Source organism: Tasmannia lanceolata, unplaced genomic scaffold, assembly GCF_043159265.1.
Source record: "Tasmannia lanceolata isolate RefF3 unplaced genomic scaffold, GAP_Taslan_0.1 ptg000002l, whole genome shotgun sequence".
Classification (NCBI taxonomy): Eukaryota; Viridiplantae; Streptophyta; class Magnoliopsida; order Canellales; family Winteraceae; genus Tasmannia; species Tasmannia lanceolata.
Window position 1 is genome coordinate 22,169,391 of NW_027518679.1, and position 20,134 is coordinate 22,189,524.

At 37.8% G+C, this 20,134-nt stretch overlaps 1 protein-coding gene and 1 long non-coding RNA gene across 4 annotated transcripts; one reads left to right on the forward strand and one right to left on the reverse strand.

The window, feature by feature from the left end:
- Positions 1-738: 738 nt before the first annotated feature.
- On the reverse strand, positions 739-19,940 carry LOC143888547 (protein RETICULATA-RELATED 4, chloroplastic-like). 3 transcript variants are annotated; one of them, XM_077393073.1, is made up of 9 exons: positions 19,183-19,940; positions 18,026-18,094; positions 14,606-14,737; positions 14,177-14,230; positions 14,004-14,048; positions 2,935-3,074; positions 1,516-1,641; positions 1,386-1,439; positions 739-1,019 (listed from the first exon to the last, which is right to left on the reverse strand). In XM_077393073.1, the coding sequence occupies exons 1-8, from the start codon at positions 19,732-19,734 to the stop codon at positions 1,391-1,393; spliced, it is 1,167 nt and encodes a 388-aa protein (XP_077249188.1). In that variant the 5' UTR covers positions 19,735-19,940; the 3' UTR covers positions 739-1,019; positions 1,386-1,390. The 3 variants fall into 3 exon arrangements, with proteins under 3 accessions (XP_077249188.1, XP_077249157.1, XP_077249130.1); XM_077393042.1 differs by having other exon boundaries at positions 739-1,023; positions 19,183-19,939; XM_077393015.1 differs by lacking the exon at positions 739-1,019 and having other exon boundaries at positions 1,037-1,439; positions 19,183-19,936.
- Positions 4,848-9,191, forward strand: LOC143888675 (uncharacterized). Its single transcript, XR_013254608.1, has 2 exons — positions 4,848-6,689; positions 6,859-9,191. It is a non-coding gene; the product is annotated as an uncharacterized LOC143888675 (long non-coding RNA).
- Positions 19,941-20,134: the final 194 nt, after the last annotated feature.

A 20,134-nucleotide genomic window follows, 5' to 3' on the forward strand; every position in this document is an offset into this window, starting at 1 on the left:
TCTTAGGAAAATCACAAAAATATGCAAAACCCTTAAAACAAAAGCAAAATAATGTGATTTATTTAGGGAAATGTCCAACCTAGCCAAACCACCTTGTTAAGTTGTAGTCACCCCAAGTCAAATCAAGCTTTAAATTTCATGGAGCTACTAAAAGCAATATGGTAATCTCCCATCTTAGTTTCAACGAAAAAGTTTTTCCATTACCAAAAAAAAGAAAAAGAAAAGTTTTTCCAGTACTCTGGGAAAAAATTTTATCTACCAAAACTAATTGCACAATATATGATATATTGTACAGATGGATATCAGAAAGAAATTTGTTGTGGCTACTGAGTTGTTATATGAGGCATGTGATATCTTTCCAAGGCAAAAGGTGAGCAATGTGAGCAGTTTAAGTAGAAGTGCTATTTGTTCAATCCCAATCTTATAAAACATGAAGAAAGGGGAAAAAAGAAAAACAGTATGAAAACGCCACGTGAGTATGGGGTCCTGCTCTAAGGATCACGTGTGTCCCAAGCCTCCCCAATTGCACAAATCCGGCTTGTGTATTTCTTTTCTCTAGCTTGTTTTGAATTTGTCTTCAAGGGCATGACCCTAGTTGTTCTGGCCTTTTCTTGAGACATTGTTTTAAGGATTGAGCACTGGTCTTGTTACTACTATTGTATCAATCTTTCTTTATTTAATATACTGGTAGGGGTCCGCTTTAACCCCAGCTTACCCATCGAAAGAAACAAACCCATATGAAAAAGCACCTCTTTTTTCATAAACAGACAACACCCATAAGGTTGCCGAATGTACAGAAGAAAATAGGAGAAGGAAGTTAAACCTGCAACACAAGTGGTGAGAATGAACCTTTATAAAATGACAAAAATACTCCCTTCTCTGATAAATTTTTCAACAAAATACCAAGCCTGATTAGCTGTGTATGACCCGGATTCCAGATAAGAGCAACGGTGGGCAACCGTGGGTTGCCACGTGGTCAATTCATTGCCAGTGTTAAGAGTCACCATCGAAAGGTGGTCCTATCAGCCAGAAAATGGATATAAAATCTTTAAAAGCATTGGCAAACAGAGAAATATTCTCAAAATACAATACAATCCACAGATGGACCTTGCACCTAAGTATGTCTTATAAGAGGACAATACAAAATAGAATTAAAAAACAATATTAAGATGACAATATCTGGGGCACTTCCGAAGGATGATTTTAGATAAACTCGAAGGGGATGCAATTCAGAACAGTTCCCCATGCCCATAAAATGGCAACAAGAAAATTAATAAATAGTGATAAATATCCTCATTCTAAATCCATCAATTAGAGCTAAGAACATAGAACGATGACGCGGAAATTGATAAATAGTGATGTATTTCTATTTTTTGTAATTTTACCTGTTCTACTCACGGACCTTCTGGATTCCGATCCAGCGAGCATAGTCTACCCACCTGTGAAAAAAAAAACATGTATAATTATAAAGGTTACAAGAAATTCATAATGGAGAAGAATGCACATGAATCTCACAGTAATGATCCCAAGAAGGTGTTGCCCGTTCGAACAGCGAAGCACAGAGCACTCAATATGAGCTTCTGGTGGTGAAGCAAGGGTTCCAAAAGCCGTTGCTCCACTACACCAGCCAGTATTTGGTACCTGTTGAATAAAGAAATCTATCATTAAGATACCTAAACATGAAAGCACAAACTTAGATAAAGCCATGAATCCATTATAACTGAGCACTTGAGCACGAGTTTATGCATCTAAAAAATAATCAAGTTTGTGTATCTGCGTGTTCTTGTGCACATTAGTTCATGGAAGAAATTCGGCGCAATTCTATAGGTTAGCAGTCTAGCAGACAATCCATGAAGACAGGGAAACAGGATATTCTCAAAAAAAATCATGGCCTTCAAGACAGAGAAACAGGGTGATCTCAAAAAAATCATGGCCACTTCTGGACTCTAGCAGGAATTCCTCTAGGCTAAGCATTTTCATGCAGCATTAGCGAATAAATGAAGTCCTCAAAAACTGTCTGAGTGTCTGGCTATAGGATGAAGCTTTCCACTTCTCATAATTGAAATAAAGATTGCTTTACATCACAAAGCATTTAGATCTATTAATCTGATTAGGCTAGTACAACAAATGTTTTCTTTTTCTTTTGAATGGTTGTTACAATAAATGTTGCAGTCTAGGGGTCGTTCATGGTGTCATCCCAATCAAATTGTTTCTTTCATTGCCAACGCACTTTTTATGCTTGGCTGATCGCTAGGGGCCATTTGTAGTGCAAATATTGTTCCCCCCCCCCCCCCCCCCCATTGAGACTTTTCATATTCCTCTTTTCACTCCCTTCTGCAACTTCTTTTCCCTTACGCCGTAACTTAAGTGCGGGTGGGCTACTTATAACAACACCATCTTCGTCTTCATGTGGTGTTTCATACGGATTACCAGCCTATGCTCTAACCACATTTTTTTTGTAGCTTTTTCTCTTCCCTTATATTCTAAGACTTTTCCCTTTCTCCAGTTTACATCAGCATTGACCTTCTTACATACTGTCTGTCACTTCGCCAAGAATCCCCCACTGTCTGCGACCACTAGATGTTCATTCAATTGGGTAATGTTAGTTACAAAATAGATCATATATGATATTGGTCTTGTCATGTATGTATGTGTCCTAGTTTCTCATGAAAATTATATTGATTTTGGTTTTAAATGAAATAGATTACTTTTAAGCATCAATTTTCTTTTTAATCATTAGCATTAATTTAAATTAAGAAACAGTGTCCAAAAAAATAGTAAAATACCCATTAAAAACTATATTAGTAGGGCAACCTACCAAAAAAAAAACATTCACTGAGAACTATAACAATAAGGAATAGAAAATTAAGAAATGGAGTTTCCATATTCATTAATTAGAAAGCCTCTGCATTGAACATATTAAAAACCACATACCTAAGGTTGCTAGAAACTGCCATGTAGATACCATAGGCAACACTTGTTGATAAAATAGGGACATCCTCTGCTTCACCAGCAAAAGCCTTGTCAACTGCCTTTCTTGCATTTATTAAGGCATTTGTTACACCTGTACCAACCTGTAACATAATTGATTTCCATCAAGAAGTACCAATACTTCGCACATAAAAATTCTCCTTCAATACCTCGCAATATATATATATATATATATGAGGAAAAGGATTGTACGCTCGAGCGTACCAAGCTCATGGTACGCTCGAGTGCCCCAATCACATGGGTCCCACATTTTTTGTGGTGATCCAAAGCATTCATTTGCAAGGCCCTATCATAGATAGGGTGTGTACCAAAAATCAGCTCCATTGAATCATCCTAACCCCTCCAAAAGTGGAGGGCAAAAATGGGCAAATTTGTGGTCTGTCCATTTTGCCCTCCACAAATAGATGAGTTAGGATGATCCTATGGAGCTGATTTTTGGTACACACCCTATCTATGATAGGGCCTTTCAAACGAATGCTTTGGATCATCCTAACAAAGTGGGCCCATATGTGATTGGGCACTTGAGCGTACCATAAGCTTGGTATGCTCGAGCGTACAATCCTTTTCCTCTATATATATATATAGTAAAAAAAAACCATGCGATGAACGGACGGCGAAGAAAAGATAATGGTTAATTAAGAGAAGCAATAAAACTATTGACAATAGAGAAATTGAAGAAATTGTATAACTAAAAGTGGCATACATACGAAATGATAAAAAAAGGGCAATGGCTAACATAATGACATGGTAATTAGTTTACTTGTTTTTTTTTTATATATATATAGAGTTTCTCTACAAATCGGAGGGCCAGGATCATCATATGGAAATGATTTTTGGGGCACAATCTATTTACATTGTGGCCATCAAATGGACGGTTTGGATCATCCTATGGTGTGGGTGATCCAGAGGTGTGGGCTGTATAGTCCATTTTGACAAATAGGGGTGAACAGAAGGGGTTGAATTTATCACCGCCCAATGGTGGCCATCAAATGGACGGTTTGGATCATCCTATGGTGTGTGCTGTATAGTCCATTTTCACAAATAGGGGTGAATAGAAGGGGGTGAATTTATCACCGCCCAATGGTGGCCATCAAATGGACGGTTTGGATCATCCTATGGTGTGGGCTGTATAGTCCATTTTGACAAATAGGGGTGAATAGAAGGGGGTGAATTTATCATCGCCCAATGGCAAAAGCTTCCATTAAAATGACTTTCTTACACGAAAATGAGAACAGCCGCAAATGTTGACTTTCTTGTAAGATTTTATCTTAAAATGACTTTAAAACCCTCACATAGATATTATGTATAGATATCTGGCAAGGGTATTAAACGGTATTAGAAATACAAAGATATCTTAAAATGACATTAATATGAACAGATCTACTGACACTGAAATTTTAATTCACCATTTCAAATACGAGACCTAATCCATCCGCCTATAGAAATTCCCTAAAGAAAGCATCCACTGATAAAGAAGCCATTAATATATGATATGACCTATTACAATATATGTAGGTCCCATTTGTTTTTGGCCAACGAGCCCTTCTAGTAGATCATTGATTAGCACACATGCGGGGTCCATTGTCTTTTTAACCATTAGGCTCTCTATGTCAGCCGTGGTATAAAACTCATCACATTATATGTGGGCTTCATTGGTTTTTGGGAGTTGACCCTCAGTCTTAGCCCAATAAATAGATAACCGATTAGTACATGTGGGGCCCATCGTTTTTGTTAAGAGTGGACTTGTGTACTGGACTCACTCAAGTGGGGTCATTTTAGTCATTTCATGTAAACCTACTCATATTGGTATATAATATAATATTGTGCGTGAAGGGGAGAGACTTTTTTTCTCTAACGCACACTTCTCCAGCATCTCTTCTCTTCTCGTTCTCCAATGTAGGCTCCAACATGTTATCAGAGCTATAGGTTGGAAACTGAGATCTTTCTTCCTCTCGGTATGTTCTACACCTAATAAAACTCTAAAACCCTAAACCTAATATTTCCCTAACCCTAAAACCTAACCCTAAACCAATCGTACCCCTCCCTTTCACCCCTAACCCTAATCTACCATTGACGCACAACCCCAAATCCTAAATCGCACCCCTCCATCCCACTCTAAACAGTGCCACCACATCTCTTCAATCTTTTTTTTTTATTTCTCAACCCCCAAATCCTATTTCGCACCACTTTCCAAACCCTTAAATCTCATTGAAATCCCTTGGTTTGATTTTTCTATCCTCAAACCTAACCCTAACCTATAACTTTTTACACATCAGCTCCTCAACTCCCTTTCATATGCTTACGATCTTTAGGATTAATGCTCAAAACAGGGTTCCTTCGATCCTAAGCATCTAGTGGTTGGTTCCGGGCAGATATTTGGTGACTCTCTCTCATATTAGTGATGTATGTTTGTGGTGCTATTGCTTCTTTCCATCCCGGAACTGTGTATTGATGTGTTCGTTAGCATCTGTGGGTGTCATCTTTGATGCTTTGTGTGTGATTCAATGGTGATCAATTGTTGGTATTATTTGTTGTTGGTCTGTAGTTGGACGTGGTATTAGTGATATTAGTGATTGAGTACATCATCCTTTGGTAATTGTTGACAGTACGTTCTAGCTCGCAGTGGTTACTTATTAGAGACTCCATTGTGTTTGTAGTGGTTGGGCACTGGTATTTTGTGGATTGATAGTTGTGTTGTGATCGGTATTTAGTATGACTACTCCTGCCTCGTCCAGTACAATGGCTAGGTCATCTACGACCCTTCATGTGGTTCTGATGACCTCTGTCAAATTGAATGGCAAGAATTATCCTGCGTGGTCTCGTTCGGTTCAGATTTACCTTAAAGCCCAAGGGAAAACTAGTTATCTCACATCTGCTCCTCCGTCATCAGAGAGTAAAGATCATGTTCAGTGGCACCAGGAAGATGCACATATTCACACTTCTTTTTTATAGCATGGAGCCACAGATTGCGGAACACATGATGTTCCTTGCACGGCCAAAGAGGTATGGGATCATGACAAAATTCGGTATTTGGGTGAAAACAATTTGACGCGTATTTGTGACACTTACTCTGCGCTAGTTTAGAGTGTGGTGATCGGAGTGTTTCTGAGTACTACTCCGAGTTTGTTCACCTTTGTGAACAACTAGACTCATTCCAGCCCTTTTCTACAGACAGTGTCGTCCTGGCCAAGCAGAAAAGTGACATGCGGGTAGTTCAGCTCCTTGATGGTTTGGGCAGTTATTTCTTACTAGTTCGTCAGCTAATTATAGGGCAGGACTCTTTACCTTCCCTCACTGAGACCTCACGAGTTCAGAGTGCGTTGAGGACAGAAGTTCCTGATGTCTCTTCCGTCGAGCGATCTGCCCTTGAAGTGCAGTCAGGGGATAGAGATTCAGGGCGTGGTCGTGGACGTGGTGGTAGAGATTCAGGGGGAGGTCGTGGATTTGGTGGTCGTGGATCCCGTTACTGTACACATTGTGGCTATGAGGGTCATACTGTGGATATTTGCTATGATTTACATCCAGAGCTGCGACCCTCACGTGCTGCTCATCATGTTTCTGTCGTGACTACTTCTATCCCTACTGAGGGCCCTTAGCAGCCTCTGTCTTCAGACTCGATAGTTATTTCACGCATTGCATATGAGGCACTTTTGAGCTCCCAGGATCAGGGAAAACCATTCACTGCTATGGTTACTAAGGTAGCAACCCATCCTATTCTGGTAAAGGGGGGACATCACTTGGCACTGATTTTTCTTTGTCTTCTATACTATATGTTCCCAGTTTTCCTTGTAGTTTACTTTCCGTTAGTCAAATTACTCATCATCTGCAATGTTCTATAACATTTTTCCATCCTATCGTGTTTTTCAGGATCTTGCGACTGGGAGGAGGATTGGCTCGCGCCATGAGGCAGGTGGCCTCTACTACTTTGACAGTGCACTTTCGTTCTCGGCCTTGAGCGCTTCTGTTGATTCCTTCATGTGGCACTGTCGTCTCGTTCACCCTCCAGCGGATCGGCTTCAGCATTCCTCAATTGTTTCTTGTAATACCCGGTGAAATTAATAGTCATTATGCACATGTACTTTTTACCAGTTACATTTACTATTCACTATTAACATTTACTAATTACCATTGGGGTCCACCACCGGCAGGGACCCACTACCGACGGGGACACCAAACGGGACCCACTATCGGCGGGACCCATTGCTTGCGGAGCCCACAAAATGGGGCTCACCACTAGTATGACCTAACTTTCTCCACCATTTCCCACTAACTTCATTATTCTCATTAAAATAACACCAGTATCTCCCATTTCCATTAAATTAAAAGCTCATTATTCTCCACTTCACTCTCTCTACCATCCTCCACTTTCTCCATTATTCTCCACCATTCCCATTAATTATTCGCATTATCAACCACCACTTCACTCTAATAATGTTCTAAAGTTAATATCCTTAATTTTCTAATAGGACGAACAAAGTTCTTGCGACTATCAATTTCATTGGAACTTTATTACAAATACAAAGATATCTTATATATACTGGAATTTTATAATAATAATAATAACAGATTTAATGAGTTTCATATTTTGATAATGACATTAACTTTCTTCGTCATATCTGGAATTTTAAAAAGTTACATGTTGATTTTCAGCAATAAATCATCTTAATTATTATACTTTCTAGTTTCAAATTTTCAGACTTATTGGAGTTTAATTATACTGATTTTCAATTTTGTCTATTGTTATTAAAGAGACAAAACTAATTCGTCTTATTCAGAAATTTTAGAGATTTGAGACTGATTTTTATACAAGCTGTTTAAAATAAATGGATCTTTTAATTCAGATATTTTTAATGTTTTCATCGATTTAAAAAAAAAAAAACAGTTTTAATAGTGCCACAAAATCGACTGGTCTTATATGAAAATTTTGAAAAAAATGCACTGTCCAATTAAGCATGTAATTATGATAAAGAGGATTCCAAAAGTATGTTCATAACAATAAGTTAAGAATTGGAAGTAATGAAGTAACATAAAAGATAAAGTAGCTAGTCTAGGGTTGAATTAGAAAAAGATTTAAAATAAGGGTATCATATTAAAAGTATGTTGAAGCTTGGATCGTCTTTATGGTCTTATTCCAGGCAACACTCGCTCCTAAGTTGGAAGATCTTAAAATTTTTGGTAGCAAGTCAATAAGGCAAGTATTGGTTTACTCGCTTAGTAATGATTATGCTGATAATGTGATTTTGTTACTCTAGTTCTTATAATGATGGAATGTTAATTGATCATGCGTAGTTTTAAATATTTATTGTGAGTATGTTATATAATTTCAAGTAAAATGATCTATTGAAATTTGGATATTTAAATCTTGAAATAAATATAAGGATAGAATGTTTATAGTAGTAGTAAAAGAAAGGTCTTGTTAAAAGAGCAAATTGCATACATAGGATTTGGGAATAATGGGAGGAAAAACTAAGGAGAACCCTTGGATCCAACCTTGGGCGAAAAGCCAACAGCCAACCAGTCCAAGGGCGTACGACAACTAGAGGGCAATGCATTTGGAAGGAACCATTGTCGTGAACCGATCGAAATCCTAAAGTGGATCACGTTCCAATAGGGAATGGAGGGTCCTTGATGGTCAATGATCACCAGTCAGGTGAGAAAGCCACCGCAGTATATGAGAAGAAGATCGATGGGGATTGCCGCATGATCATTAGGGACAAAGGAGAGAACATTTTAATTATGAATCATGCATTTGCATTTGCAATTGAATTTCATTATTGATTATTGTATTGTTGAATAATAAGAAAATGAGGTAGTTTCATGTTCTATTAATATTTCATTATGGTAGGAAGTACTGTGGTAAAATTCATGTTGCTCATTTTTATTATTTTGGGAGTTGCCTTTACTTTGCTTCTAACCCACCTATCCTACAGGAAATGTAGGTAAAGAAGAATGAGCTTTTGCCAATGAAGACATTTGACGAAACCAATATGGGGTTTGGGTGTGCTGGAGTCAAGGGTTGCGGATTGACATAATTGTCACATCCGGGGTCTTAGTTTAGTTGGATTTCAGACTTTAAGTTTAATTTGGTTTAAAGTGGTTATTGAGTTAGTGGTGTTATTAAGTTGGGAAGGGTTGTTATTTCTAATTGTTAAGAATGATGTTAATGGTAAGGTTTTAATTGGAGAAGTTTTTTTTTATCACTTCTACTACTTATTTACCTATTGTAAAAAAATGATGGTGAAAATTTTATGTAATGATTGTTGTGGTTTTACCCGTAGCGACCTGATTATGGAATTTGGGTCGTTACATTTCTAGACATATTCGTTCTTTTCAGTATGAGTCGTGTCAGTATGGAAATCACCATCGTGTTTCCTTTCCGTCTAGGCTAGTCAGTCGTGTGTCTAGCCCGTTTGAGCTTGTTCATTCAGACATTTGGGGTCCTTGCCTTCATTATTTGAACATCGCTATTTTATTGTATTTGTGGACGATTACTCCAGAATGACTTGGTTATATGTAATAAAAGATCGCTCAAAATGTTTTAATGTGTTTTGTTTCGTTTATGCTGAGATCTCTACCCAGTATTCTTGTTCCATAAAATGCTTGCGTACAAATAATGCTCGTGAATATTTTTCTTCTTCTAATGGTTTTCAGCAGTTTCTTTCTAGTCATGGTATTTTAGATCAGTCATCCTATGCCGATACTTCTCAGCAAAATGGTGTTGCTGAGAGGAAACTCATATATTTGATTGATATGACACGCACTCTCTTATTTCATATGCATGTTGCAAAGATATACTGGGTTGACGCTACTCTTCATATTTTCTGGCGAACTGTCTACCCTCAACCTTTTCTATTTTACATCCGTTAGGGAATCCATTTCCTTTAGTTCCTAGAGTGTTTGGTTGTACATGTTTTGTTTATAATCTCGCACCTGGCCTCGATAAACTTGCTCCACGTGCCATCAAGTATATCTTCCTTAGCTATTCCTGCACTCAAAAAGGCTACAGGTGCTATAATCCATAGCTCCGTCGTGTTTTTGTAGCTACTGATGTCACATTTTTCGAGGACAAACCATACTTTACGGGGTCCTCTACACCACCATCACCTGTTACTCCACTTCTGCTGCCTGCTCCTGTATCCTCTTCATCGCCTGAGGTTAAAACTTATTCCCGTCGTCCTCAAGAACCTATCTTACCCACATGTGCAGACGGCCCCTCATGTAAGCCACCTCCTCCACAGCCTACTGATCCATCTTACCCATTGACTGTACCTGATGATGCTCTTATGTCATCTAGTACACGTTCTCATTCTACACAACACTCTATTTCTGATGTGGTTTCTTATGCTCAACTGTCATCGAATTTTAGTCCTTTCTTGTTTTCTATTTCCTCTGTCTCTATACCCCGTTCGGTTGCAGAGGCTTTAGCACATCCTGGATGGAGAGCAGCGATGGATGCTGAGATGGGTGCTTTACAATCGAATCATACATGGCAGTTGGTTTCCTTTCCTCATGGGGCTCAGTCAGTGGGCTGTAAGTGGGTGTTCATAGTCAAATATTTACCAGATGGTACAGCGGAGAGACTAAAGGCGAGGCTGGTAGCAAAAGGGTACACACAGACCTATGGGATTGATTACATTGACAAGTTTTCTCCTATTGCCAAAATTCCATCAGTTAGGGTACTTATCTCTCTTGACGTTAATATGTCATGGCCGCTATATCAGTTAGATGTCAAAAATGCATTCCTGCATGGTGATCTGCAGGAGGAGATTTATATGGAGCAACCTCCTGGGTATGTTGCTCAGGGGGAGATGAGGAATGTTGTCTGTAAGTTGAGTAAAAGTTTATTTGGCCTTAAGCAATCTCCCCGTGCTTGGTTTAGGAGATTCAATGAAGCAGTTGTAAGGTTTGGCATGACTCAGTGCGCTGTGGACCACTCCGTATTCAGTACTCAGTCTAAGGATGGTCGGATCTTTCTGATTGTCTAAGTTGATGACATTATTATTACTGGGAATGATAGTGCTGGTATACAGAGGCTGAAGGATTTTCTTCAGAAAGAGTTCAGCACTAAGGACCTTGACCTCCTCAGATATCTTTTAGGGATAGAAGTAGCATACTCACGTGAAAGGCTCTCTTTGTCACAAAGAAAATATGCGCCGGATATACTGGAAGAGACAGGTCTATTGGGTGCAAAGCCAGCCGATATGCCCATGGATCCCAATATTAAGCTTTCTCCTGATTAAGGAGAACTTATGGAGGACCCAGGGAGATACAGACGTATAGTCGAGAAGTTGATTTATCTCACTGTCACATGCCCAGACATATCCTATGCTGTTAGTGTAGCCAGTCAGTTCATGAGTACACCACGGACATCACACTAGTTTGCAGTCACTCAGATTGTGAGATACCTGAAGAAAGCTCCTAGTAAAGGATTGATCTTCAGGAAACACAAACATATGAGAATTGAGGGACACTCAGATGCAGACTAAGCAGGATCTCCTGCAGATAGGAGATCGACTACCGGCTACTGTACCTTTGTTGGAGGGAATTTGGTGTATTGGAAGAGCAAGAAACAGGATGTCGTATCAAGATCAAGAGCAGAGTCAGAATATAGGGCTATGGCCTATACAGGGTGTGAGTTGATCTGGTTGAGATCGTTCATGTCAGAGATTGGACTTCCCTACTCATCTCCGACTTCACTTCACTGTGATAACAAGTCTGCCATTCACATAGCACAGAACCCAGTCTTCCATGAGAGAACTAAACACATAGGGTGGATTGCCATTTTATCTATCACAAGATCCAAAAGGGGGAAATTTGCACAGTATTCACTAGATCAAATGATCAAGTAGCAGATATGTTTACCAAGCCTTTAAGTAGAGTGAGATTAAGCAACTTATGTAACAACTTGGGGATGTATGATATATACACTCCAGCTTGAGGGAGAGTGTTAAGAGTGGACTTGTGTATTGGACTCACTCAAGTGGGGTCATTTTAGTCATTCATGTAACCCTACTCATATTGGTATATAATATAATATTGTGCGTGAATGGGAGAGACTTTTATTCTATAACACACACTTCTCCAGCATCTCTTCTCTTCTCCTCCTTCTCCAATGTAGACTCCAACAGTTTTATTGGCCGCTAGGCACTCTATATTGGCCCCATTAATATACAACTCATTAGTATATACGTCAGCCCCACTGGCCATAGTATATCATTGAGTATAAGCACGTATTTTCCTTTTCCAAGTAACAAGCATCCAAACAAGAGAAACACATTTCCAGAAAAAGGTTGCCCTGTACTTTTTGAATCAAACAGCTGAAAAAGTTTTCCAGGAAGGTCATGGAAAGGAAATGGCATTCCTGAGAAAGCCTTTCTAGTGTGGAAAGACCATTTTATAGCGTGGAAGATTCCCGCAAAAGATCCTTGTAGTATCCGATACTCGCACTTCTACACCGGTAGCATAGTTGATAACCATTATAGCTATGTTGGCAGAGAAGAAATTAATGGAGAATAGGAAGAAATTATATTGGACTCCACATACTGCCACCGTTTTAAATTTCCCTGAAATTCCCCCGAAACTACCGAAATGTTTCCATTTCCATCCCCACCGAAACGAAATCTCAATGAATTCCTTCCACGTCATTATTTTCCTAAAAATAATCAGTGCTTATTAAGGGACTTGAGTGTTTATTACGATTCCTTTTCCCACCAACATTATGGATTATATGAAACGATAGAAACGATTGCAGTTTCAAAGATAAGGCCAATTCTCTCTGTATTATTAAATTTTGTTGAAGTTTTTTTTTTTTTTTAACACACTTCAAAATCTAAAAGTTTCTCTGACATGGCTATCCAAGAAATAATTATTAATTAGTACAGAGTTCTCCCCCTCCCCACCTACCTAGTTAGGTCTCCTATGTTATGGGAAGCCCCCACTGAAAGTTTGACTAAGTTGAATTTTGATGGTAGTAGCAAAATCTTCTGCGGAATATACTATTGTTCGAAAGGCAGGCATTATAGGGTTCTTTTTCTAACAGTAATCGCAGAAATCATTAGGGGTTGTTCTTTGACACTAATGGCAGAGTTATCATGTCTTTTGAAGGTCCCTACAACGATAGTGATGTGACAAAGACGAAAATACGTGTTGTTTGGAATGGTGTTAAACTTGCCCCTCGTGCATAAAAGATTTGGGTGGAAGGTGACTCCCTTAACATGATTAGGTGGCTTAGGGAGGAGTCTTCCCCGTCGTGTAGATTTAGACACTACTTCAGGTAGATTATGGAAATTTTGTGTGCTACGGAGAGCTTCTCTCAACTTTACAAGACAACACTTGGACAAATTCTTTGGCCAATTTTGGTGTATCTTATTGCAGTTTGATGATTTGGCATGAGATGCCCAATTCGTAATTTTCCTTTTCCTCTTTCTTCTTTTTCATGAATTTCGCCTGTGCATTTGGCTAGCCCGGCCTTTAGTTTTTAATAAAGTTTTACTTCTTAAAAAATGAACTTTAAAATGGTCAGAAGATTATATGCAGTAATGCAATTGTATCTAAAATAATATAGATAAGGGTTCTTAAAATTTTACTTGATCAAGAAGTAGTGATTGGATGGGCAAAATAACTTCCAGCACAAGAAATTTCAGTAGAAAACCCCCAAAATTTTCCAAGATCCTTATGATAAGACATTCCTCAGTCTTTATTGGCATAACTATTGTCTTTCAGGTTACCCAGACTGGACTTTGTGAGCAACTTGAAACATTGATTATTAAAGACATGTCGAAAATGAGATCCACTGAGAAATGACAAAACTACATATCAAACAAAATTAACTGAACTATGCTCTTTCTGAAACAATGGCAGAAGTGGTTGTAAGAAAATTTCCAAAAGTCAGCAGAAAGTTTTCCAAAAGTAATATTATTATGGTGGAAAGTAATTTGCGGAGGCAAATAAATTCTGAAACTACATTGAAGGCCGAATCAAAATTGCAAAATCTTCATAAAAGACTGAAATACCAGAGATGCGCTGGTCCCAACTGCAAAAAGCTTTGCCCCATTACGCTGCAATAAAGATTAAAACATATTAATAAGTTGCGGGGATTTAGTAGAACAAATTGTGGAAAATTTTCACTGAAGAGTAGAATTTATTACAGCTAATACAAATGAAATCAACAGTTTCTTCACGTTACCAATATTGCACCTATTCTTTGCAAAAATGAGTAGGATGTTCCAGACAAGGCAACCTACAGAGAGGACACCAACAGAGTGTATAAGTGCTTCATATTCTATCTGCTATGGAAACAAAGGTTTCAAATGTCGGTTTCAGCCGAAATCATGTAAATTTTTGGAAAATAATTTAGGTATTTTCCAAGATTTCGGAGGAAATTTCGGTAATTTCGGCAATTTCAGTGGAAATCTTAAAATTTAGGTGAAAATCTTGAAAATTTCGGCTAACTTTCAGCAATTTCAGATTCAGTTACTTTCGGTGTCATCCTGGCCGAAATCCAAAATTTCGGTTCCAACCGAAATTTCAAACCATGATGGAAACAAAGATTATGAATTATAGTTTTTTAAACCAATACATTGATTACTACTATAACTTTTAGTCGAATGGTTACCTGAAAAGCATTGTCAGGGCAACTATAGAAGAACTTAGCAATAGGTCCAGCACTGACTGCAAGGGCTGGACGAAGAGACACAGTTGGAGCAGGAAGCCAGACAAGCATAAAATCTGCAATTATGGCCATCACCTAAGAAACGACAAGAATTAGCAAGTAAAATAAAGTAAGATAAAAAAATAATGAGCACAACAAGTGAAAGAACAACCAACATAGTAATTATGATAATAAAAAATGGGTATCCAATGAGCAATCACACAAGAAATTTCTAGGTAAGGAATTTATCTACAAGAAGAAAATTTAGCTTTGAGAAGTTATGATTAATGATCCCTATTATTATGCAAAGAGGGGACGGACCAAAATATCCCACAAGGTGTGTTGACATTATGAAATATGAATTGTGTCTTTACAATTTTATAAAATGCTCAAGACAAAACAAATAAAATCGATTCAGTTTCATAGTTAAAAACTTAATTTAACTATTTTATTGCTGATGAAAGTAAATAAAACACCCATAAGATTGGCCAATAACCCTTTCTTATTTATTCATTAACAAACCCAAAGGGTACAATCCATCATTTTTCTTAATTTCTTAATTTATTCATTAACAAACTCAAAAGGGTATAATCCATCATTTTTCTTAATTTCTTGCTTTTTTTTTTCTTAATTGACAATAAAGAAGTCACAGACCAACAAGGATCATGCTGTGCAACAAATGGATACGCAGTAAAATACCAACCTGCTAACTTCCTTTCACTTCCCAATAAACAAAGAAAAATTTGAATATGATTCAGAACATTTCCGTGTCATTAATAAAGGGGAATGGCAAGAAAGAACCTAAAAGGTGAAACCTAAACCAAAACATTAAACAGCAAAGAAAACCATTACATTAAACAGCAAAGAAAACCATGGTAAGATATAGCAGACCAACACATAGGACAAATCTAAAAAAACCATAGCAGATGTTATGTATATAATACATATTAAGCATTTATACAGTGATATTTTATGTATAGGGTAGTAGGTGGGTACCTGAGGCATTTTAACGTAAGCTGTTACACGGAGATAGTAACTTTGTAGCTATAGTTAAAGATAGGTATGGGATACAGAACAAGTCCTTATCCACTCACATGTAGTATATGCGGATAGAACATTTATTTATAGCAGTAACGGCCGCCAAATCTCATTCCAGAAATGCATTAAACATTTCTGTCTTTTTATGTAACTGGAGTGAGTTGATGTACATGCATAGGGCTAGGTGGGCTCTGCATAAGTCTTATGCCCCAAATGTCTTTCACACCATCTCTTCTGTACAAGAAGCCTTCAAAGTTGTTGAGGGACCCATTGGTTAGGAGACTTAAATGATAAAGAACACTGTTTTGGTTCCCCTTCCATGCCAACTTCAAACTTGGTACCATATATCAAAAACTTAAAAACCCAATTTGAAAGTGGACTTAGTCGAGTCGAGTCAAAGGCACGGTGAAAACTCTAATAAAGTGTAATAACTTAGCTTTCAAAAATAGAAAAAAATAGAAAAATAAACATTCAAAATTTCATATTTATATATTCAAAATTCAGTAATAACTTAATTCAGAAGTAGCCCTTACCAGTGCCTTGGTTAGACCAAGCTTTCAAGTAACTATCTCACATGGTCAAGACTTGCAAGTGTTGAAGACCATTGGTCGTGAGGTGCAAGAATAAATAACTTGCCATGCTATGGTTATTTATATCCCTGCCTATTCATGCTAGCCACATGTTGCATCATTTATCCATAACAATATAAAAATAATAAAATAGACTAAAATTAAATTTTAAAAAAAATGCCGATGGAAGATGTTGTTCATCATCCAGAGACCCCCCCCCCCCCCCCCCCCCCCCACACACACACACACAACCCCACACACACACAGACCCAAAAAAAGAAAAAAAAAACTGCCTTTCCCTTTTGAGTTCTCTTCTTAGAAGCACGAAGCGGGAGCGGGGAAGCAGGGGGTTCTAGAAGAGTCTAAGTTTGGGAGCGCCATGGGTGAGTCTATGCAATATTTCCTTTATATATCTTTCAAAATTCAAGTATATCAAAAATAATAGTTTCTAACCATTTTTATATATATATCTTTCAAAATTTAAGTACATCAAAAATCAACCATCTTCATTTACGTGCACTCATTCTTCGAGCCTTCTGAAGATGCACAAGCCTTTGTGCTTGCTCCAATGAATTACTTTGAAGAGTTGGAGGAGTTTGATGTAAGGAAGTTGATGATGATGGGACTTATGGAGCAATAGAAGCAAGCTGGGAGCGTTATGGGAGCGGTTCCCATCTCTTTGGGGTCACGCTCCCTAGAAGCTCCTTCTTAAGGAGCGCCGCTCCGAAACGAGGTTCCGAGGTGGGAGCAGCACCCCGAGGGAAGATTCCTACTTCTAAGATTCTCTTACTACAAGTGCAAATCTCCAGTCAGTTTTCTTTTCTTTTCTTTTGTTGGTTTTTCTTTCTTCGAGACATAAAAAATCTCCTGAAACTCCCATTTTCTTTTCAGTTTCCATATTTTTCTTCTTCATCATCCCAAACACAGATTCATTAGCTCAAATATGGCTATAATCAAAGAGAAAACTGCAATAGTAGATCATTCATCAAAATACTCTTACAGAAAGCTTCTGAATGTAATTTTGAACATGAACAGATATTGAATTCTTACACTCAAGAGAAAACCTCCAACATCCATAAGGGTTTCTTCAACAAATCCTTATGTTCATATCACAAGAATATGGTTTTCCTTTGTTCTCATCTTTTTGAAGCTATTAGTTTCGCTTTAACACTATTTGTTTACACAATCAATTTATGTATTTTTTTTTATCTCTAACATTTTGTTTCTTGTTGATTTGATGTTCTAGAGACTCGGGAAACCAAGCAAAATTGATTGACTCGACCAAGTCGATATGCAGATTCATGAAATCAAAGAAAAATTCAAGTGGATCAAGTCATACGGCGAATCTACACAATTTTTTCTCAAGCAGAATAGACTTGACCGAGTTCAGATTGACTATAAATTTTTTGAACCATTCTCGGTCCTATAGTTTGGATTACATTTACACCCTTTTCAATGTCCAAGTCAACGAATTTTCATGAATGCGGTGCCACTTGTCAATTCTCAAAAAGATGTAAACATCTTGATAGTAGATACAATATATTGATTGTATCCTTCCGCCCTAAAAGTAGGTACTAAAATGAGCCAAAATATCGGGCATCCAATCAATTAAGGCGTAATGTTTTTACTGTCATAGTTATAACCAGTTGAAGTCAAATTGGGATAACTGCAATGCTCGTTGACTTCCAATTAGTAAAACGTTAAGCACCAAAGTTGAGGGAAACGCAACAAGATAGAACGATGGCCATTACATTCTTCATCATGAAAAGATACATACCACATCTGCAACAACAAAATCTAGCTCTTTGACAAAATTTTCTCTACGTCGTTCCCACTCAGCAGCAGTCTGAAAACATAAAAAAATAAATAAATTAAGATTATGCCCACGGTTATTTAACCATAATTTCTAGTGGATACAAAAACAAAAGTCAAAAGTAATTTAATCAGGTAGAGCATAAAACACATCAAATCAAGATAGTATCATTATAATTATCTTTGTTAGCTACACATTTTGAAGTATGTCTAGGTAGAAATAACCCAACAACTGTGATATATGGTAAGAATTGGCATAGCAAGAGAAGGAAGATATATCCAACAATGATAACGTATCAAGTAATGAAAAATGAATAAATATGCAAACTAAATGGTTATTCCATCAAAAACTACGATGATTACTTATACTTCTGAGAAAATTGAAGCCTATAAAATGAGTCCTCATACAAAAGTCCAAAGCTGATGACATAAAATGGGAAAACATATATGCTGATAACTTGACAATTATGAAGCAAAATCGCTTATGACAGTCATAAAAGAAATGTTGATATTTACCATGTGTTATCTTCTATAATGTGATTCATCATATTCTAAATCCATTATAAAACAAACCAAGGATCCAATACTAAATACAAACTATGTCTTTAGGGCCAATTGGAAGATTATGTGGAAGAAATTGTAACAAATAAAATTTAAAATTTGATTCCCATCATAGAATACCAAAATTAAGATTAGGCCACGTTTGGATACCAGCAAGATTTAGATTTGGATTTAGTTGATAATTTGAACTAGATCAGATCCTTAGAATTTCCAAATCAGTTACAACAGTGCAAAAAATTCCGATTTTCAAATCTTTTCTCCAAGACATTATTTGGAAATCAACGTTTGTGGCAACTTCCGTCACAATCGCTGCTCCTCGACGTTGCTGCGGCAGCAGCGAGGCATCCCTCCGTCCCTCACTCTCTCTCTTTCTCTCTCTCTCTCTCTCTTAAAACATGATCATGAAGATGATTGATGTGCTTTGTATCCAAAACTCAAAACCAAATCAAAATACAAATGCATGAGGTATCCAAACGGGCCCTTAATTACAGATTCATCAAAATCAATTCCTAGTACAGCATTTTCCAATAAAATCCCACTACAAAAGAAGAGGAATTAAACCTTTGTAAATATACCAACGCCACACTCCATGGCAACTTTGGCCAAGAACAGATCATCAGCCAAGAGGCGTTCCTTGAACCCTCCAAACTGAAGCAACCACCTCATGAGACCAGATTTCTCCAATTCCGCAAAACGATGAACAATCGATCCAGGAATCCGTCCCGCCTCAATCGCCAATGCCAAATCAGAAGGAATACTATCCAAATTCCTCCCAATCTCAGCTAGGGCTAAAACCGCCTCCGCCCTATTCTTATCACTAGCATCTTCTTCTCCCCCTCCACCACCACCACCACCACCACTATTTCCTCCATTACCAATCTCTCCACCACCACCATCACTATTTCCTCCATTACCAATCTCTCCACCACCACCACCACTAGAAAAAGCGATAAATTTCGGCTTTCGAAATTGATTGGAAATCGCGATTTTCGAATGAAAGGGGTGATGGATTGAGGAGGGAAAAGAGGGAAATAAGTAGTGGGGATGAGGATTGATTGTTGAGATTTTGAAAGGGTGAAGGATTTGAGGGGGATTGAAGCTACAAACCGCCATTACTAGGGTTTATTTGGCTTCTGCTTTTGCTTCGGATTCCTTGCAAAACAGGGAAATTCAGCTTACAATTCTTCGTTTTTTGAAGGGTTGGTGTTGGGGTTAGGTGTTGGGATTAGGTGTTGGGATTAGGTTTGTAAGGGAGGCATGAAAAAACACACAATATCAGTGTTTATTTATTGCCTTCCTTATTATTTTGCGGTCTTAAGGCCATTAGACCACTTAGAGTGGGGAGTGAGGACAAGTAGAGAGGAGGAGAGGATATATAAAAAAGGGGGTGTCTGGTAAAAATTGACCCCTGAGAATTTTTGTGCCACAGAGATTCTTTATTCAATGGGTGGATAGAGAAAAGCTATGTAGCTTTTGTGTGGATGCAGTAAAATATTCGAGGGGGAATCTCACT